At 43.6% G+C, this 22,887-nt stretch overlaps 1 protein-coding gene across 1 annotated transcript; it reads left to right on the forward strand.

Moving 5' to 3' along the window:
• The first annotated feature begins 165 nt into the window (after nt 1-165).
• On the forward strand, nt 166-22,338 carry BATF (basic leucine zipper ATF-like transcription factor). Its single transcript, XM_026008345.2, has 3 exons — nt 166-739; nt 3,042-3,146; nt 21,804-22,338. The coding sequence occupies exons 1-3, from the start codon at nt 677-679 to the stop codon at nt 22,011-22,013; spliced, it is 378 nt and encodes a 125-aa protein (XP_025864130.1). The 5' UTR covers nt 166-676; the 3' UTR covers nt 22,014-22,338.
• The last annotated feature ends 549 nt before the right edge of the window (nt 22,339-22,887 follow it).

The following is a 22,887-nucleotide window of genomic DNA, read 5'->3' on the forward strand; positions in this document are numbered from 1 at the left end:
AAGGACCAGGCCCACTACGGGGCAGGTTGGGCGGCTGCTTTGGGGTAAAAAAAACAAAACACACACACACACACACACACAAAAAAAAAAAACCAGAAAGAAATCCCAATCTCATTGCTTTATTTTGGTTTAAAAATCAAGTCGGCTGATAATGGAAACTCTTTCCCTCTGCCCTCCTGCCGTGTTGACAGGAGCCGGCCTTGCTAATTCGGGCTGGGGTTTTTCCCTGCTCGGGCTGTTTTTCTCTTTTATCTTCATCAATTGAAGAGAGCTGTGCTGCCTTTCAAACAGTCGGAAGGTATCTGGGGTTTTGTGTATGTTTTTTTTCTTCCTTTCATATAATTCTGCGGGTCTTTTCCCAGATATGTATTTTCTCTCAAATTAACTTCTAACTTGTTTAAGTTTCCGCCCATGTGACTTCCAGTGTGAGTTACCAGAAACCACAAGAGAGAGAGCGCGCGCACGAGCCCCAAAGCGAGCGACATGTCCCTGTGGGGAGCAGTGCCTCTGCACCCCAGAGTGAGGAGGACGCAGGGGCCAGAGGCGGCGCGGGCACAGGAGCCACCTGCGCAGGGGGCTGGGCCGCTGGCCTGGGAGCCGGCAGCCAGGGACGCCCGCTGGTGACCAGAGCCCCGGGGCGCCTGGGGCGGTGCGGGGAGCCCGGAAGACTGCAGCCATGCCTCACAGCTCCGACAGCAGCGACTCCAGCTTCAGCCGCTCTCCTCCCCCTGGCAAACAGGTAGAGCCCCTTCCCCTGCAGCCCACCTTCTCCCTCTCTGGGGAGGGACGGGGGGCGTCGGAGGGCCAGGCTCCCTCGGCCTGTCCAGGGGGCCAACGAGCGGGGAAGTGGCTGGTGGCAGGAGCAGCCTGTCACGCTGGCGACCTGGTCCTTGCAGTGAAGCGGCCGGGGACCCTGGCCCTGCACCTGTTCTACCCAGGACCCTTTACCTCTCTGCTCCCGCTGCCTGCCTCCCCTGGGTCCCCACCCCACCGAGCTTTCTAGGAAGCCAGGAGGAGAATGTGCACCAAAGAGCCCTGGTCTCTCAAAGGAGGAGGTCCACCTTGCTCCGAGGCAGTAGGAACGGGAGAGGCACAGCATCACAGGGCTGGGCCGGCCTGTGCTTTCGGGGGAGGCGGCCATCAGGGCAAGAGAGGGAAGCGTCAGGGAAAAGGAAAGGAGAAAAAAAAAAAAAAGCAAGTTAGAGGAGGAAGCCAGGCAAGCCTAGAAGAATCTCTCTTATCTACTGGGGCACTGCCCCTGCTGCTAGCACAGCCAGCAGAGACGGATGCCGGAGCTGCCACCAAGCCTCTTCCGCCCGTGGCTTCTGGACCGGAGGGAAGAATCAGGAGAGGGCATTGGAGCTTCCTGGAGACACTAGAAACTCGGCTCGGCTCGGGGGGAAACCACAGTGATGGAGGTAGAGAGTCTGGGAGTGTTTGGAATCTAGATTGTGACTTCCAAGTCCAAAGTTTCCAGCTTGAGGCTTGCCAAGAAATAGGGCACCCTGCCTTCCCCCAAAGCTTCTGGAGCTTTGTCTTCTCCGCGTTTCTTGGCATTCCTCTCCAGAGAAAGGCTTCTTCATTCTCACCCAATACCTCAAAGGATTAAAACTTCTTCTCCAACTCTGTGGTTTAAAAGCCACATTCTTTCCTTAGCACAGTTATCCAGGAGGGCTTCCAAGATGCTGCAGCTGAAATAAGAGTATATAAACGTCTAATACAGCATCTGTCATAAATGTTGCACAGAGGAGCAGCAGGTTGGAAGGAGTTATAGTGGAGACCTCTAGAGGGCAACCAGTCCAGGCCTCTGCTCCAGATGGTATCACGATGGGTCTGGCTGTCTGGAAGTCTGTACTCTTCTTAGGAAGGAAATTACTCATGGCTTCCATGGTAACCTGGTTCCCCATGCCGCTTAGAGCAAAGCACTTCCTTTCCATCTAACACCATGCCCTCCTGCTGCAATGGCCTGGAAGTGCTGGGCATGCTGCTGAGACTTATGCTTGGTGAGCACAGAGTCTTGCCCGAGAAACAGTGTCCCTGTCTCCTGTGTGGGTGTGAGAGGGAACAGGGCAGGAGCTGCAGAAGGGTCTTACTCAAACTCCTATACTTATCCTGCAGTATCTAGGGGAATGCTGGAGCTAACCTCTCTGCCCAAGCAGAGGGCATGTCCGTCTGTGGGATATACTTAGAGGACACCCGGAAGTCCTCCTGTGCTAAGCACCCATTCAGTACCTGCCACAGCCAGGTAATCTCCACCATTAAAGCTGTTCTTGGCTACTGGTTTCTATTAGGCATTGTACTCAGGACCATAGGGAAGGTCAACATCACTGAGCATAATGAAGGGAATGTAAGGAGAAAAGGATGCGGGAGAAAAGATCTGGGATGGGGACCTCAGCCCAGGTATGTGGTGAAAGACATGTGGCTACAAACCAGTGAGAGGCAGGGAGTGGCTTGGAAAGGCATCAGACTTAGCATCAGAAGACACAAGGCCCCGGATTACCTAGGCTCCTCGGCAAGCCCTTTGAGCCTCACTCAGTCTCCTCACGTATAAGATAGAAACAATAATATCAACTTCACAGAATTGAGGAATTAAACCAGAGCAACTCTGAAAAAGCACTTGCGCAGAAGTTGGCATATTGTAGGTCCTCGGCAAAGTTTTGGGGAGAAAAAAAAAAGGCAAGAAAATGCTAGTCCAAAAAAAAAGAGAGTAAGGGTGGAGCAGCCCTAAAGAGGAGAGGTGATGAACACACTTCATCGCCTTGACCATTTTTTTCCAAATACAGCCCTATCGAGGCCCCAGGGTCTTTTTCCTCTTCCTGTAGCTTTTGGCCAAAACAGCTATAGGGACCTAAGGGAGCGTAACAGAGTGTGGGGAAGAGTTCTCTTGCAGGCTCAGCATTTTGGTAAGCAGGGGGTGAAGGGGCAAATGAAAAGATGAAGAAACGGAAGGATGCACAGACGGATACCAAACAGCATGAGAACCTGCTTTAATCCAAAAGAGAGAACACACTCACCTAATTCCCATCATTTCTGCTTCCCAGGACTCCTCTGATGATGTGAGAAAAGTTCAGAGAAGGGAGAAAAACCGCATTGCTGCCCAGAAGAGCCGACAGAGGCAGACGCAGAAAGCTGACACCCTGCACTTGGTGAGTGTTCAGACATTTTTTCAACCTCTTGAGCTATAGGCTCCCTACCACCCAGGGATGCTTGGACCATAGCTTTGAGGCTGCCTGCCTACGAATGTGTGTGTTGAGGGGGGGCTGTTAAGTGGGGGGAAGAAGGCTACAGGGTGCAGTGCAGAGGAGAGATTCTCCTTTGGGTGTATTGAGAAGATTTAGTAGCAAGGAAAGAGCTGGGGGACTGAAAAAGAGCCTTTCTTCCTGATCCCCAAGAGGGCACAAGGTGTAAATGAGTTGATCATGCAAAGCCCAGAAGAAGGTTGGGTGGAAGCAGAACCACTTGCTCAGAGATGGAGTAGCCAGAGAGAACTCTATCCCTAGAGTTGAACCTAGAGAGCAGGAGGCAGGACTGTCTTTGGAGGAACTTAGAAGGTGGTAGGCACTTTGGGGGAGCCCATGATCCCAGTGTTAGGAACACATGTGGTCCCATCCCCTAGGAGGCTGGTTGGCAGCCACCCTGGTCCCTGTATTTGGGATGAGTAGGTCCATGGGGTGCTGTCCCTTACTCCTCTCTCCTGAACATCATTAAGGTTTTATTTAGAAATCTCTTTCATCATATCCCAAGGGATCTATGAAAGATGCAGCTTCAAGGGCACGCATCTGGATGGTCCCTATTTTGGTTGAGTTGCCTCCAGTCTCAAACTTTTTAGAGGAGGCCTTGACTGCTGGCTTGAGCAGGAGTCTTGGGTAATGCTGAACTGTCAGTCCACTGGAGGACCAAGGCCCTGGTCAGCATTTATGAATTCTGGCCACGTGCTTCACTGAGCGTGCATCGTCCTGGTCTCCCATACCTTACCACCTTAGCTCTCTTCATTCTGCCTCTTCCTTTGGTCCTTGATCAATTGACTTAATTCTCTGGCTCCTTCCTCTTATACCCTCTCTCTTCCCCCTAGCCACTCTCCCCTTCCTGTCCATCCTCCTGAACCATTCTCAAACCTCTAGCATCCTAGTAATTCACCTTAATGGTCAAAAGGGCAATTGGTACCCAAAATTAGTATGTTTGTGTTTATTTGAAAGATTACCATGGCAGCCAGCCCATTAGAATAGTTGTCTTAATTTTTTAAAAATTTATTTGAGAGAGAGAGAGAGCGCGCACTTATGTGTGTTCGGGGGGGTGGGCGGGGGGAGAGGGAGAAGCATACCATCTCCCTCTCCCCTCTCCTGCTGATGATTCGGGCCTTGATCCCAGGACCTGAGATCATGACCTAAGCTGAGCCAAAGGTAGATGCTTGACCGACTGAGCCACCCAGGAGCCCCTAGAATAGTCTTTTCAATTTCATCAAAAAAGAATAAGATTTTGGGGGCGGGAATGTAGGGAGCCTGCTCAGTGGGGAGACTGCTTCCCCTCTCCTTCCGCCCTCCCCAACCCTCACGAGTGCTCTTTCTCTCTCAAATAAATAAATAAATAAAATCTTAAAAAAAAAAAAAGAGTAAGATGTAATTTTAGGGGGGGAAAGATGCTTCTTTTAGCTTTGTAAGGAAGCAGAGAAAGATCTGCGCCAACATCTCTGACTAGATGCTTGTGTTTTATTAGAAATATATTCAGCACACCTTCCATTGCATTCCAACCTCATTGTACATTCATAAATATTTGTCAGATTGAAAAAAAGGAATGAATGAACACCAAATTCTTTCTTCTCTTTGATAATTATGATCAGCTGCCTAAATGTTGTCAATGACCCTGCTACTTATATGTCCTCTGTGATTTCATTTTGGCTTAGAGTCTTAACACACTCCAGTTTACTATTTGAAGCTTTAAAATGATCACTCACTTGTCTCTATAGAGTCTCATTCTAATTAAATATTCTTTAGAGCAAACAAAAATTGGAAAGGATAAAACCTTTTTTGTCTAAGTAGACAATGTCTTGAGACTGTAAAACTACTATAAACTTTATAAGTTTGTAATATTTTTAAAAAAAGTAAAAATTAAGCATAGCTCAGCGGCTCTGCAGTCAGAAGGACAGGGTTTGATCCTAGCTCCTCCATTTTCATCTGTGTGACAGATCTTAGAGACATTGGTAACCTCCCTTAGACTCAGTTTCCCTATCTATAGGATGGGAAATGATAGTAACTACCTCATAGAGATATTGCATATAAAAAGCTCCAACACAGTGCCTACCATATAACACTCAAAAAATCAAATATAATAGGAGTAATTTTAATAATAGTTGTTATTATAGAAACAAGATAAATAATCACAACTGGGGCCCTTGGGTGGCTCAGTTGGTTAAGTGTCGGACTCTTGATTTCAGCTCAGGTCATGATCACGGGGTTGTGAGATCAAGCCCCTCAAAGGGCTCTGAGCTCAGTGGGGTGTCTGCTTCTCTCCTTCTCCCTCTCCCTCTGTCCTTCCCTCTGTTTGTGTTTGTGCATACGCGCTCTCTCTTTCAAAATAAACAAAACTTAAAAAAAATCACAACTAAAATCTATCAATAATATATATATATAATTGATCATATATATATATCATAGAATCTCAGGGCCGAGAGATTTCTTAACAGCTGGAAAGTTCAGACACATTTTTGATGCTTGAGATTCGTCTACACACTCTCCTCTCACATACCCCTGCCTCTCCACTGAAATGGTCCCCAACGGATGCCTGCTCACTACTAACGACAGAGAGCTCCTTTCCTCCTGACATGAGCAGAGGACTCATCCCTATTTTGAGCTGCACCACTGTTTCCCTGTAAATTCAACCCACTAGTATTCATTCAAGCCCAGGGGGACATATCAAGGTGGGGGACATATATGTTTCTTTGCTGTGGTGAGGTTTTCAATGGACTCAGGTTTCTCTTTTTCTCTGTAAAACAAGAGCTAGATCCAGAGAGTTGGCCCATCTTGATTATACTAGCCATGACTAGATTGACATTATCTCTAGAGCTTGGAGTACATGGAGCCCCCAGTGAGGCAGTCACTATCCTCACACCCACACCTCCAGCCTCAGCCTCTAGAATATTCCCATCTTCCTCACCTCTGGACACAAACTCTTCCCCATTCTTTTATTTTGAGCACCACAGCATTTATCTTCACTTTTTGCCTGGTGAGTAGGTCACATTGGTTTACCAGCTAGCCTGAGGGTTGCAGCCAGTTCAACTTGTTTCTTGACTTTGGGTAAAAGCTTTTGGCAGCAACATATAAATCTGCCACCATCAAACAGAGTGTTTGGCTGTGGTCTGAAATGTTCATTTCCTCTCAGACATAATCACCCATCTTTTCCATCCATTATCCTCATAATTATGTTCGTGATTTAGGTAGAAAATCTTCTGGTTTAACACTAGCATTCTGAGGGTTGAGAGTTTGGTTTACCCTTGATTCCATACTTGGCTCCACATGATGAGGTCCTGGAACTATTCTCTGGCCCTTGGACATAGCCATAGGACCCATCTACCAATATTCTAAAGACCAGCTACTGAGAGTACTATATTAAATAAGGACCATGTTTGTATTACTGTGCTAGCTTCATAGGCTGGGGTAATGTTTTCTTGGTTTCAGCTTTGTCATTATCATCTCTCTCAAAATACCAAAAGCATAACTTCATTTCTCCAGTGAGAGTGTGGGATACTTACTATTTAACATTTGCAGTATCTATCCTATAAACGGTTTATAATAAAACACTGTACACTGATTGCTTTTAAAACGCAGAGTAGGGTAGGAGCCTCCTTCCACAATTGTTTAATCTTATGCCAATTTTGTAACATCCTTGGCATTGACTACTGCTCGCACAAATTGGATCAAGTGCTTCTTTTCATAATCACGATATCAACAGAGTCCACATTTTGCTTTAATTCTCCTTTGTTGGATGTTTCACACAAGCCCCTACTACACTTATTTCCTTTCCTCCCGCAGACAACCATAAAATCCGTGAGGCATAGTAAATGCATTGATTAAAAAGGAGAAAGGCACATAGGTTTTTTTAATTAAAATTTTATATTTTTAAGTTTTTATTTAAACTCTAGTTCATTAACATCTGGACCAGTTCATCATCTCCAAAAGACATCAGGAGCTAATAAGTGGATCCAAGATAACCAGCTGAAAAACTATTAAAAATAATAAGGGAATCCTGTCAGCTTTCAAAGTTAACAGAGAAAATAATAACATTCCTATATATATAAACCATAACCAATTAGAAAATTTAATGGGAGGAAAGATTCCATTTATAATACCAACACTGGCAAAAGGAAAGAAGTAATACAATTAACAAAAATATGTAGGGCTTAATTTTTAAAAACTTTAAAATTATTCTAAATGACTTCAAAAACGCTCAAATAAGTGGAAAGATATACCTATATAAAAATAGCAATTTTCCAAAATCTATAAATTTAATTTAACTTAATGTGATCCCCCAAAAAACCCAATATGACTTTCTAGCAGTTAGAGGAGACTTAGATTAGCTATTCTAAGTTCTTAGTGAAAAACAACTGGGGCGCCTGGGTGGCTCAGTCAGTTAAATGTCTGCCTTGGCTCAGGTCATGATTTGAGGGTCCTAGGACCAAACTCTGCATTGGGCTCCCTGCTCAGCAGGAAGTCTGCTTCTCCTCCCTCTGCCACTCCTCCTACTTGTGCCTTCTCTCTCCCTCTGTCTCTCTGTCAAATAAATAAATCTTTAAAAAAACACTCACCACCGTATGACAATGTCCAGGAAAATTTTAGAGGAGGGTAATTAAAGATTAGCTGAACAAGATATTAAAGTGAATTATAAATATAGAAGTCAAAACAATGTGGAAAAGACAGAGAATTGGTCAGAACAGAATACAGAAAGAGACCCCAAAGCAAACTGAAATTTAAGACCCAAGTACATATGTCAGTTCCTAAGAACAAGACACAACAAATGCAAAATGATGATAATGGCATTTTAAACCAATGAAGAAAACCTGAATTATTCAATACATAGAATTGGGACAACTGGTTAGCCATTTGGGGAGGAAGAAACTAGAGTAGTCATTTCTCATACAACATGTATATAGATTAAATGTTAAAAAAGAACCATAAAGAAATTTTGGGGGAAAAAGAGCATTGAAAGATTATTTTATAATGAAGGCTTTCTGAGACAAAGTATAAAACCCTGAAACCATAAAGGAAAAAAACTGATATATATTACCTTTATACATAAAAAGTGAAAATTTCTATATAGCTCAAAATACTATATGCAAAATCAAAGCAAATGACAGATTGGGGAAAATATCTGTAACACATATGACCAAAAAAGGGCATATTTACTTCATATATGAGACCTCTTATGAATAAGAAAATGAATAACCCAAAAGAAAAATAAGCAATGATTATGAATGGGCAATTTACAGAAAGAGAGACATAAATAGCAAATAAATATGGAAAAGATTGTAGGCCTCACTTAGGGAAATGACAATTAAAGGAACAGTGAGATTCCCTGCCAGACTAGCAAAGACAAAAAATGTTGCTAATACATAATGTTGCCAAGACAATGGAGAAGCAGGCACCCCCACACACTTACTAGTAGGAGTGTGTTGGTACAACTCCATTAGAGGGCAATTTAACCATGTCTATCAAAATTATAAGTGCACATGCCCTGTAACTTGGCAAGTTTACATCTAGAAGTCTATTTACAAATGTACCCACTGATTATATAACTATATACATGTGAAGATAATCATTGCTGCATTGTTTTTTATAGTAAAGACTGGAAACAAGCTAAATATCCACGGATGAGGAACTAATTAAATAAACTATACTTTGTTCATTCAGTGGAATAGTATGGAGTTGTTATAAATTACATCTGAATTTTGTTAATCTGAAAAGATTATCAAACTTCTATACTCTTAAGTGAAAAAGATGTGAATATGGTACAGTTTGCTCTCAAGTATGTTTTAAACGAAAAGCATGTATGTGCATATGTGTATGAATTTAGAATTTTTCAAATAGGTTTTCCCCCAAGGTTAATATTTATTTCTGAAAAGTAGGATGAAAGGTCTAAAGCAGAAGAGAGATGCTTTGCATTCTTTCCTTTCTTATATAGTTTGGATGTTTTTATCATGTGCTTTTATTTTTATAATGCAGATATTTACATTCTCAACACCAATCACTACAACATATGCATTAGGATGATTTCTAATTTTGATTTCAAACATTGAATAGTCTTCCTCTGTGACATTTGATCTCTTGAACATCCCGCATAAATATCTCAGTCCTTTGGGAGAATCAAATGTCAGTTGGGATTTGTAAAGAGTTTCCCTAAAGTCTATAGTACTAGATAAGCTACTATAAGGGATGGCAAATCAGCGTCACTTGTATGGCGCAAGTTGATGGCAGTGGCTCAGAGGATTTCAAGTCAATGTCCTAGGTCAGTGGGAAAGAGATTTAAGATCAGTTGAGAAGCTTTGTTCATGAAAAGGCTAAAAGTAGAAGAGGTGGTGGGCAGATGGTAATATAACCCCAGAGCTATGCCTTTGACAAGTCAGATCTGGCCTCAAGGGTGGAACTGGAAGCAAGGTGGAGTAACAAGGCCAAATCTGAAAACTGGAACTTGGGTCCTCCCTTACCTAGGGGTGGGAAAGTTGCTTTCCTGGAGCTGACTCCTGAGGGAGTCTCATACTAGTCTAAAAAAAGAGAAAGCTTTACAGTTTCCGGGATATATTTTAATGCCATATATAACAAACATCATGAGTATAAATTATGCATGAAATGAAGCTTTAGGCTGTTACTGTGAGAAGGTATTTACAATCAGAGGGAAAATGAGTCATGGAGGAAAAACAGCTCAACAAAGATGTCAACCCCCGGGGCCTCCTTAGAATCACACTCTAGTCTTCTGGGGGAGCCTGGAAGAGAAAGCTGTTTGTGGTGCTTTTTCACTCCTGGAGTTCTTTTTTCTTCTCTCTGGGAGACCATGTCATAAGGTGTTTTGGCATAGAGAAGGCATAGGTGAAAACAAAAACACAAGGAATGTTCTGACTAGCTCCACCCTTAAAAAATTCAATGAAAATCAGTGAGCCATCTGTGGAAAAGAGGCATCTGTCTTGGTTCTGTATTGCCATGAATTTCTTTTTATTAAAAACATATTACTTAAATGCTAAACATTACTTAAATTTATGTTTAAAACATTACATTTAAAACATATGTTTTGAAAACATTGAATACATATACATGACTATGTACCAGGCGCTGTGTGTTAAATGCTCTACCTATAATGAAATACCTATAGTATTTCATTTAATCTATACAAAAACTGTGTTTTATAACTCTTGTATTAGGTTAAGTAACTTGCCCAAGGTCACACAGCTTGTAACTAGCTCTGCCTGGCTTTAAATAGAGCCCAGCTCCCTAACCACGACACTGAACTGCCTCTCCCTTTGGACTCTCATCCATCTTCTGTGATATCCTCCCTCTGTCTCTTCCTGACTTGACTTTTTTGTCCTTAAGCAACATCCTCCAAAATGCACACCTGGTCCTTCCCTGTTATTAGGCCTAGTCATGAAAGTAAGAAAGTAAAGTCTCTATGCAATATTGTAATATAGCCATTGAAACTCTTTTTAAAGAAAGCCGTATAGCAGTAAATATTAGCTCATGTGAGAATACTCTTTGGCACTTGTACGAGTTTGAAGAAAAAATGATGCACAAAGATGTTCAATTCGTCGCGAATAGTAAACACTTTATCGATATTATAAAATTGGACATATGCCTAATAATAGATGATTAAGCATATTATGATACATTCAGACACTAGAATTTTATGCTGCCACTAAAAATGACTATGTAAATCTGCATCACCCAAAGATGTCAGTGACATAACACTGAGGGAAAAACAGCAACTTACAAAGAATATGGAGAGTATAATCCTGTTAATATAAAATTTGTGGGTTTGAGGCATGTTTGCATGCATAAAGAAATATCTGGAAAGATATACTCCAAAATGCTAATAGTGCTTCTTTCTGAGTGGTTAATTTTAGAGTAGCTTTCCTTACCCTAGTATTTTTCTCTATTTTTTTATTATAATGAACATGTACCATTTTAAAAATCAAACAACAAAGTTAGACTCTTCATTTGGGAAAGAAAAACATGTCACGGCAATCCACCACCCGTAAGTACTTGTACCACTGATGATGAGTCAGTGTGGTTAAGTTTGCGAGGCATATTTGAAAGGAGGCCAGCTCCACCCCAATCTTGACATTTATGAAGAATTTCTGTTCAAATGAGATTACAGGTCCCAGATCACAAATTAACAGTGCTCATTCAAGCAGGAGTCTTCACAAAGCTGCCATCAGCAGCACCCAAACGTCCTTCTCTTGAAAGAATGGGAGTCTCACCAAAAAGCCCTTTCCCAAGCTGCTTGGGGATTTTCTTAGTTTCCTCCTTTGGATTCAGTCTGGCACCCTGCTTCCTAGGGGGCATAGATTGGTTCCAAAGGACAAAGTTCCCTTCAGATTGTGGAATATCTGTAGACATTCTCATTATGGGTCCACATGGTAGCTTGGGGCGGGGGGCTAACAATAATTATGGTCATATTCCCTTGTTTATAGGATCACAGAATTAAAAGAAAACTAAGAGATGCTGTAGACTAACCTGCCATGTAACCAATGGGGACACTGAGGTCTTTCTCAGGACATCTAAGAACGCAAACCTCTTACCTGCCCAACATTTGCTTTTGTTTTGTACCATCTTGTTGAACAGGACTTTGCTCTGCAGATGGTGTTGCTCTTACATGTCCTTTTGCAAAGGGTAAGCCAAAAAGTAAGCTATTAACCAGAAGGTTTGAATAATCTAGACAATCTTTAGTAATATAACTCAAGCTTACACAGCAAGAGACGAGAAAGTCCAAGGTTGAGAGAGGCTGAAGTTTAAACGTTCCTTTATTTTAAAAAGGTCTTAAAGGTGTGATCCATAATTAAAAGGCCAATAATACATCAGGGGAAAATATTTGCATCAAATTAAATAAATGTAGATTTTATATTTATACCATAGAAAGAACATCCTTTTTAAGAAAAACATCAAGGCTCCAATAGGTAAGTGGGCAGAATCTAGGAGCAGAAAGCTTATGTAATGTTTTTCCTACCAAAATGAAAACAGCCCAATTTTCTATTCTGATTGTGAAAATGATACACACTAAGGGTTTCTCAACCTTGGCACTATCAACATTTTGGGTCACATAATTCTTTGCTCAGGAGGGGGGATGCTGTGCACTGTAGAATCTAAAATCTACCCACTAGATACCAGTAGTAGCACTTCACCTCACAGTTGTGACAATGAAAAATATTTCCAGACCTTGTCAAATGTCCTCTGGGAAGCAAAATTGTTCCTGGTTGGGAATGTTGTACCAGGGAATAGACGCATAGAAAACTCTTCCTCCTTAGTAATCAATAACTTTTAACATTACAATGAAATTGAGAAACCTGGGGCACCCAGGTGGCTCAGTCAGTTAAGCATCTGCCTTTGGCTCAGGTCGTATCCTGGGGTCCTGGGATTGAGCCCTGTGTTGGGCTCCCTGCTTCACAATGAGTCTGCTTCTCCCTCTTTTTCTTCCCCTCCCCTTGTTTGTGTGCTCTCTCTCAAATAAATAAAATCCTTTAAAAAAAAGAAATTAAGAAAACTTCAAGAGGCTAATTGGCAAAATAAATTACTTAAAATTATACTGTCTAGGGCAGCCCCGGTGGTGCAGCGGTTTGGCGCTGCCTGCAGCCTGGGGTGTGATCCTGGAGACCTGGGATCGAGTCCCACATTGGGCTCCCTGCATAGAGCCTGCTTCTCCCTCTGCCTGTGTCTCTGCCTCTCTCTCTCTCTCTGTGTCTATGAATAAATAAATAAAATCTTTAAAAAAAATAAAATTATACTGCCTAAATGCCAAAGGTGTTGTAGTAAAATTGACACGTGTTCACTGCTGGTGACACTGTATACTTATGTAATCTTTTTACAGCAATGCAACCATGAACTGGAAGAGAGGTCGTGCCCTTTGTCCCACTAATCTTATTCCTTCAAATTTATCCTAGGAAATAATTGAACAAAACCCAGTATGGATTAAGATGTTCACTGTAGCATTACTTATAATAGTAACATTTTGATAGGAACCAAAATGTCTGACATTAAAAAGCCATTTTGGGTAAATTGTGGATCTTCCATTTGATGATGTAGCCATTAAAAGTGATAATTATGTAGATGTCACAAAGTTATGACAGAGCAAAATACAAATTGTATTACGTACAATGATTGAAATTTTATACATATCTGTGTTTCTTAAAAAGGACAAGATGGCAAGATGTGCAAATGAAAACAGTTGTGTTCAAAGTACTAGGATCATGGGTGGGTATGATTTTTTCAAAAATATCTTAAATGTAGTTATATTGTATATTTTTTATTTAAAAATATGAAAATGGTCAGATAGAGGTCTGAGTAAACTCTGGAGGACAAGGACAGAGATGATACCATTAAGCTAGAATTTGGGGATCAGGTTTTAGTAAATCTTACCATTTATCCTCCAAACCGGAACACTTTTAGAAGTGAAAAGAGCACTAGTAAGAATGACACCCAGGACAATAGGGATTGACTGGGACTGTCCCAGTACACATCTCATCACCCTCAGTTTAGGAAAACCAAGGAGGATGACCTGGAGATCTTATAAAGTAAGATATTTATTCAAAAGTAGAATAAAGTTCAGAGCCAAGCAGAGTAGACTGGATTCCTAGGGCCATAATGTAATTTCTTGCAACTGAGGATCCTCTGACCAAAATGTTTTCTGGATCCTCAGCTGGTAAAAGAACATGCCTTACTGCTAAAGATGTAGGGAGGTCTAGAAAATTCTAAACGCAAAGGCCATATTCCCAGTACTAGATCCAATGTTAGCTGAAATGATTCATCCACATATTAGCCTCCTACGTGCCAGGTATGGTTTATTCTGGGCACTGAGAATACAGCAGGGACAAGACAGAGTTCCTGAATTCATGGACCTTACATTCACCAGGAAGTCACAGTGGAAAACAGGCAAATAAATGAACAGGCGGTAGGGTAGGGCTGGGGGTATGTGGGTCAACAAAACTAATTCAGGTCTGCCTGGGTCTGATCTACAAAATGGGAAGTATGTCACTGGGCTGTTAAGAGTTAAATGACAGAACAAATATAAAAACAAAGCAATATTGGATTCGTTTTGTTTTGCATTGGGGAGAAGGTTATATTTATTCATTCGTTTGAATACAAATCACTTGGCATTTTCCTATAGATCCACCAGATGAAGATATCAGAAGTACTATTATATATGAAAACACATGCCCTTCTTTCCAGTTATTTATAAGAACTTTAAGAGCACTAATTGTTTCACTGGCCTGGCTTTTCACCACCGCTGGTCAAGTCTCCTTCATTTGGTATAGATGGGGAAAGTCAAGTTCCAGCGAAGGAAACCATATGTACGGTTCTTAAAATGCTATTAATTCTGCTACTCCCACCCACAGCTTCAGTTTGGAGAACAAAAGTACTGCTAAGTAGGGATCTGAACTGGGCCCTTTTTTAAACAGTGAATCTCTTACACTCATTTGTAACTATATAAAGTAGAAGCTATAAAAGCTATTAAGGGCTTGGTTAAACACTCCCTTGGAAGTTTCATGGACATTACAAATTTACTTAGAAGACTTTTCATATGCAGGCTTTGGTAAATTATTACAGAGTCCAAGTTGGCAGTCAAGCAACATGAGTTTATTGAATACTTACTATGTGCCAAGCACTGTCCTAGTCAATGATGACAAAACAGTGAAGACAGTTGATAGACCTTCAAGGAGCTCAGCAATCTGAAGGGTAACCAGTTTGATAAAGTTGTCATTAATGAGATTCTAATAGATAACCTACCTCCTGCTTGTCCATCATAAAAACGAACTGTTCTGGGCTACTTGAAATTGTTTTCATCAAATATAATAGCAATGTGATAGTGAGACACTTTCCCTTAAACAGACATTTACTTTCAGAAGATTTTTTTTACTTAGAAACATTCTTCCACTTCTCTAAAGTTATTTACATTATATTTACGTTATGTATCCTATATATTATAGGATTATATAAGTTATAAAATAAAAATATTTAATAAAACAAAAATATAAATATATAAATTTAATAAAATTAAACATTGCCTATATCTATATTATATGTAGTATTTTAATTATTTTGTTTAGATTCAATTCAGTTAACATATACTGTATTATTAGTTTCAGGGGTAGAATTTAGTGCTTCATCAGTTGCGTATCACACCCAGTGCTCATTACACCAAGTGCCCTCCTTAGTGCCCATCACCCAGTTACCCCTTGCCCCAACACACCTCCCCTCCAGCAACCCTCAATTTGTTTCCTAGAGTTAAGAGACTCTTGTGGTTTGCCTCCCCTTTTATTTCCCTCTTATTTTTCCCTCTTTTCCGCTATGGTCATCTGTTTTGTGTCTTAAATTCCATATACCAGTGAAATCATATTGTGTTTGTCTTTCTCTGACTTATTTCACTTAGTATGATACCCTCTAGTTCCATCCACATTGTGGCAAATGGCAAGATTTCATTCTTTTTGATGGCTGAGTAATATTCCATTGTATATATACCACATCTTCATTGATTCATCTGTCGGTAGACTCCCATATTTTGAAGAGGATTAAGCTATGAACAGGATTCTCAAGCTAGTTGCTCACTAAGCTCACCTGCAAAATACTTTCTTTTAAAGTCTTGATGTCTAAGACCCACTCCAGAACAATCAAACTAGAACCTGTCATATGGGTGAAGTTCAGGAATTAAGCTTTTTGAAGCTCGCCAGGTGACTTCACTGTGTAGCTAGGTGTGTGTGATAGAATGTGTGGAGTGACTTTGGGGTAATTATGGGCGTCTATCTACCTAGACACTGTCCACAGAGGCCTGGCAGGCTTAAAATTTTTTTTAAATTCAAACCTCTGTGTTCATGGCAATTATTAGTTGTTTGTTTTTTGGAATTGAGCTTACTAGTGATAACCTTTCTAACTCGAGATATCAGTCAGGATTGCATTCAGCTACCAGTAATAGAAGGGTTATCAAACAGGCATCACTAAGTCACAGTTTATCTTTCTCATATCACAAGGAATTCAAGTGGACAGACCAGGGCTAGTGCAATATTGTCATCAAAGAACAAGCTACTTCTCTCTGTGTGCGGGTATCCTTGGTATGTGGCTTTCATCCTCAGGGCTGCAAGATAGTTGCTGGACCTCCAAGCATCAATCTGTGTTGAGGGAGGGTGGCTTTTGTCCCGGTGAAGCTTTGTCTTCTTAATTGAAAAGCTCCACCCCCCGGTATTTCTGCTTACATCGTATTGGTCAGAATCTGTCAGATGGTCTTATCTAGCTGCAAGGGAAGCTGAGAATTTGATAAATTCTTTTTCTAGCTATCTAGAGGAAAGAAAGCAAGGGAAAGGAGTTTAGGATGGTGAGAAAGTAAAGACTTTTCCAGGATCAGACTTGTTCATTATTCAGTGCAGATACCTATGGTTTAATGATTTCTCTCTTTTCATTGGGTGAGGAAGAGGAGTTGGGCTAATTTCCCCGGGGTTGGTGGGAAGGGGTAGGCATAGATCCTACCCGGGCTTGGGAAATGGCCTATGTCAGTTTTCAGACAACTCCTGAGGGCTTTACTCTGTATCTGCATTTGGTGGAAGAGAATTGGTTACTTCTGGAGTTTGAACACAGCCGGATGTAAGGGATAAGCTTTGCTCACTACTCTCATGTTTAAGTGTAGGTGGGAGCTAAAAGGCCACCCAATCAATAAGTGACTACACGTTCTGTTGAGGAGGAACACACAAGGACTATTTTCACTCTTCCAAAAATTTGATTAGAAAATTCAAGGAGAGGGTCAAGGCACTAAATCAGAGCAGGCAGGAAGGAGAACTAATGCCCTCCTCAGAATGCCCAGAGAGTGCCTGCCAGAGCCTTGGCCCAGAGCCTGTCCTTGGCCTTGGTCCTAACTGGCTTCCCTGTGGGTAAGAGAACTGTGTGGGGATTCCCCATCATTCAAGAGCTCTTTGAGTGACCCCCTTTCAGCCCCTCCAGTAGGGAATTTCCCAGAATGTTCCCACACCCCCATGAAGCCTCTTCCTTAACCACCCCCAAGCTACTCATAGTTCATGATAGGGTGGCTTTAGAAATGAGAGTGGATTGTGAACATTATCATCTGGATTTGCAAGAGGTAGGAAAAGAGGGAAGATTAAATTGGAAAGCCAACAGGGCTGAGGCTTCCCAGGAGCTAATTACCAAACATCATAAGATATAAACAAATGGCACAGACTCTGAACCCAGACTGCCTCATTCAAGTTGTGGTGCTGGCACTTACAAGCTGTGTGACCTCAAATGAGTTATTTAACTTCCCTGTACTTGAGGTTGTCCTATCTGTAAAATGTGGGTAATTGTATTATCTGCCACATACGGTTGTTGCAAAGATTACATATACTAATAACTAAAACACATAAAAGAGTGATCAGCACATGGTAGCATTCAATAAATGTTAGTTATTAAGTCAAGTTAGACTATTCTTTTAAAAATTTGGTTTCTACTAATTTTTCTCCTATAAGTTGAATCCATATCCCTCTGTCCCTGACAATCTTCTCCCTGACTTGCACACCCCTTCCCAACAAGTGGGGGTTAAAGTCTAATATAGTCAGGTATTTAGTTCAGAATCTGAAATATTCGAGAGTTGAAGAGGGCTTGGAGATTTTTCTAAGCTAATGGTTCCTTCTAATGATTTTCAGTGTTCACTGCACATTACAATCCTCTGGGAGCCTTTACCAACCCAACTCCGGGCTGCACCCCAGACTGCTTACATCAGAATCAGGCACCTGTATGGGTGAAGCTCCCCAGGGGATACCAATGATCCCAACTTGTGGCCAAGGTTGAGAATCATTGTTGTGGTCCAGTCTTCTTGTTCTCAGAGAGGGGAAAGTGAGTCACAGAGGCTCACCTTGCCAGGACCTCAGTCCCCAGTTACTGTTGATGCAGCCCACTATTCCCATATGTTCTGGACCTCATTCTGCATGTGGACAAAGGCCTGACCTTGAGTGAGCCCTCTAAAAGAGTACCTTGGACAGGGGACACCTGGGTGGCTCAGTCGGTTAAGCATCTGCCTTCGGCTCAGGTCATGATCCCAGGGTACTGAGACAGAACCCCTTGTTGGACTCCCTGCTCAGCAGGGAATCTGCTTCTCCCTCTCCCCCTCCCCCCTCCTCATGCACTCTCTCCCCTTCTTTCTCTCTCAAAAAATAAAATCTTTTAAAAAATTTTAAAAAGGAGTAGCTGGACGGGAAATTCCCTCTCAACTCTGGGCAGGAGGCAGACAATCAGCTCTGTGATTAGAAGAGTGTGACCAACTCAGGGTTCCAGTGTGGTGTTGAAAGACCACCAAAATCAAGACCCAGTGTTCACTTGGGAGACTATAGGCAGCTGAGGACTTCTTAGTAATCTCTGAAGACCTTTGGTCACTTAAGTCACCAGTCTCTCGGGGAAAGCATTGGGTGTGCCAGAAGAAGAATGGGGCTGGAGAAGCCTTGAGCCAAACCCTGCTCTGCCCCTATGTGGTTATGCGGCTTTGGGTCAACGGCTGAAGTGTCTGGACCTCTGAGAAAATCAATGTCTTGAGGTGAATTCCAAAGCTCTTTCTCCCAAGAGCTGCTGCCACCAGCCTGGGGTCATTTTGAGGGGTATCTGGGGTAGATTTGTCCTAGGATCTCAGTTGGCCTCACCTGAAAAATAGAGGTCACGGGAACGGCTGGCCTCCCACGTCCACCTCAGGGGGATACTGTGAGGAGCCTGAAGGACTGAAAGGAATTCTGAAAAGTAGAAAGCAGGTAACACAGAAGCCCTGGTTCAGGCTTAGTGCTCCCTTACTAGGAACAGAGGACGTGCATGCGAGAGGCCACAATTTCTTTCCCAAACATTCTTCTCTTCTCCCCACTCATTGAGTCCTGTTTCCAGCCACCACTGGGAAGTGAACGGAAGTCAGGAGATATGATCACTGTACCTCTGAGTAAACAGCTGCTCCGTGGCCACCTTTGCCAGCTGTCCCTGTGTGAGCCTGAGTCCTTTCCAGGGTGTGACTGCCCCAGGGACTACGGTCAGAGTGGCCTGAGCCCTGGCAGGTGGGGGACATGCTGCGAGGAGGCCCCAGCTCAGCCACTTCCTCCTGCAAGGGAAGTCAAACTCTTCCTCTTGCCAGTGGCTGGCTGGCCGCATGGTTCCTCTGGGGCTCTAGCAGGAAGCAGTCTTGCTTCCCAAGGTAAAGACAAATTTCTTGTCACAGGTGGTTGTTTTCTGGTTAGAGGCCGCTGTGGTTGTGAACCCCCTCCTAGAGCTCTGGGATCTGCAAGCCAGGGGGGCAGGGAGAGAAAGCTAGAGAGAGCTCAGCGGAGCTTGCCTGGGGAGGAAGAACCTGCTGTCACTTCCCGAAAGCGGGGCCTGCCTCTAGGCGGGGAGAAGGTCAGAGCGGTTGGTCCCTGTGGCCCGCCCACCCCACCCCTCCCTTCTGCCTCGGGGTTTGCCCAGGCTCTTTAGAGCACAGAATTTACAGTAAACGTTGTCACCAGTGGAAACTCTCAGAGGGGGCGAGGAAAGGGCTAGAAGAAGGGGCCAGGACTCCCGGCCCCCAGTTCCCGTCTTACCAACCACCCCCCACCCTGTCTCATGTTGCTTTCTCTTACCTTTCGGTAAAGAGGGGATGCCCTACCTCTGGGATATGCCTGGAAACAACCAAATGGTACAATAAGTGAGCCAGCCATACCTTGCAGAAGCAGCAGCCAGTGCCTCTGACTCCACCATCGTGGGTCTGAGTGTCCCACCCACCCCCACCCCATTTTAGAGATGGGAGTTTCCTTTGTCCTGACCTAGGCACATTTTCTAGCTCAAAGCCACAGACAGGAAATGCCAGGCTGGGGCTGAGCATGCTTGCGTCTGTCCTTCATAAATGGTTGGAAGCTGGTTTGATGGGTAAGACCACAGCCATACACACTCCTCTACCACTTAAAAAAGGACTCCTAGGTTCATGGATTAAGGCAGTTGGAAGTGTATCTAGTTCACTCATTAGACCACAGCTCACACTCCTGATGGGTTGTATAAGGCACCTCTTAAATGCCACCCTATATCTACCCACTGCCCACCATGGTTTTGAGTCAACTTCTAGTCCAAACAATTGGAGTCATCAGCCAGTCAAGCAGCAGACATTTGAGCTCATACTATATGCCAGGTCCTTAACATATAGGCACTTAAGAGGTACTTGACTAGTTAAGTCAAATGTAATATTGTATTTAACTTGTGTTTTCAAACTTGCCCAATCATTAGAGTGACTTGGGGCACTTGTTAAAAATTCAGTGAATTCCCAGATTTTACCCGAAATCCCAAACCACTTGAGTTCAAATCTCTAGATCCCAAGAACAGCCTGAAACTCTAACAAGCCCTCAAACTAATTCTAATACTCTGGCAAGTTTGGAAAATGCTGAGCTAAGTTGAATAGAACTAGAAAAATTAAGGCCTGGATGCCAACCCTGAGGTTGCTTTTTGAACTGAAATGTAATTTATTTGCATCTCCAATGCCAGTTTCCCTGCCTCTGTGGCACCAGTGATTAGATTCGTCAATCTATTTGATTGACTCAAGGAATGTGAACCTTAAAAGCACGTTGGAAATGCAATTCCCCTAGGCCGCATTGTTTTCCAGTAAACACTAATTGCCAGAGTGGAATTGATTAATTAATGATGTGATCAGTAATTAGCACTCTTTGATGCAGAATTTGTCTGATTGGCGTATATCAGATGGTACTCCTAGACAACAGGGCAAAGGTGATTCTGGGGAAAAAAAGCACGTGCATGGGTGGGACATACCCCGAATGCTCTAAACAAGGCTGTCGGGTGAGCAGAATGGAGTGGAATCGGACATTGGGGTAGATTCTGACTATTTGATATTTACAAAGACCCTAGTGTTCTAGAATTTGGTTAACGGGACACCTGGGTGGCTCAGAGGTTGAGCGCCTGCCTTTGGCTCAGGGTGTGATCCTGGATCCCGGGTTTGAGTCCCACATCGGGCTCCTTGCATGGAGCCTGCTTCTCCCTTTGCCTGTGTGTCTGCCTCTCTCTACATACCTCTCATGAGTAAATAAATAAAATCTTAAAAAAAGAATCTGGTTAAGCAGTTAACCATGGCCTCTGTAAGTCTGAAACCCGATACTGGGGACATTTGGAAAACTCGTGGCCTAACCTAGGGTGGAAAAGCGTGAAAGTAGTAGGAGCTGTTCTCACAAACTCTTTTCCATTTTTGCAGGCTTTGACCTGCCAGCCGGTTTCCCTTCACATGCATTTGCCACTCTCAACCCACGTACACACTCACAGAGACCCATGGACACACACACACACACACAGGAGCGTACTCCCATACGAACCTGCTATCCTTATAGGTCAGACAAATATCAGTAATTTCATGGGTTTGACCTAGTGTCTATACACACACATGTGTGTGTAAATGCACCCACACCCACATACAACACACACACAAATACACACACACACACATGCAGAAAAATTCACCGACGCTCTTCCCTGTGGTTGTGCCAGTGAGACCCCGAGCCGAACTCCTCCTGCACCCCCTTCCTGCCACCCTGTGCCTTCCTTGCTGCTAATCTCGGATGCTGACCTTCCTCCTCACAGGAGAGCGAAGACCTAGAGAAACAGAACGCGGCTCTGCGCAAGGAGATCAAGCAGCTCACGGAAGAGATGAAGTATTTCACGTCGGTGCTGAGCAGCCATGAGCCCCTGTGCTCGGTGCTGGCCGCCAGCACGCCCTCGCCCCCCGACGTGGTGTACAGCGCCCATGCCTTCCACCAGCCTCACGTCAGCTCGCCTCGCTTCCAGCCCTGACTCTCCGGAGATGGGGTGGTGGGGGACCCAGCCGCCCGCCCCCAGCTGCCCTGGCGGGCGTCAGGAGGGGCACACAGACTGTGGCCAGGCTGCCCTCGCCCCTCAGGATCCTGTCTCCATCCGGAGACCCCGAGGCGGAGGAGGCCTGGACAAGGATTGAGCACAAGACTGGAGCAGCTGAGAGCGTGTGAGGCCACCCAGTGGCCTGGCCACCCATCAGTGTGTGCCGAGCCCCCATGCAGGTGGGAGGCCCAGTCCAGAGTTCTATCATACATGATGCCCAAGTCCCCTGGCACAGAGGGGGGAGGGCAGGGGAGGGTTATTTTTCTAAATAAATTTCTTAAAAGAAACCAGTTTGGCAGTTTCCCTCTGTTACACAGTTCTTTGAAACCCTAAGTTCTGTGGGGTTGGCGCCTTCTTTTGTTCTTGGTCTCGAGAGCCCTCAAAGCTCTGGAGACTGCTAGTATCTCTTCTCTTCCATGGTTTGTTAACCTACTTGGGAAGCTGGGTTTTTTCAAAGTATCTTCAATCCTCCCTGTAGGCATCTTCTAGGTTTCCTCCCCCAATCACTTCACTATGACCTCCCCACTTTCTATTCCTCACCACCTCATACTTTGTGGATTGTCAAAGGGCCACGCTCCAGGCAGAGGAGAAGGGCCAGCATGAGATCGTTCAGAGAAGGGGTCATTTGGGTTGATACTACCACCCATACAGCTACACCTACTCAGCTCTGTGCAGCAGCCAGCCAGCCCTGGATAACGCTGCGTGCCAGGCCCCATGCAATGTGTTCCAGTAACCCAAGGGCAACACAAGGAATGCACTACCTTATGCTCTCATGAGGCAGCACGTGGAGTGGGTCCATGGGGACTCTCCT

The sequence above is a fragment of the Vulpes vulpes genome, chromosome 6 (genome assembly GCF_048418805.1).
Source record: "Vulpes vulpes isolate BD-2025 chromosome 6, VulVul3, whole genome shotgun sequence".
Taxonomy (NCBI): Eukaryota; Metazoa; Chordata; class Mammalia; order Carnivora; family Canidae; genus Vulpes; species Vulpes vulpes.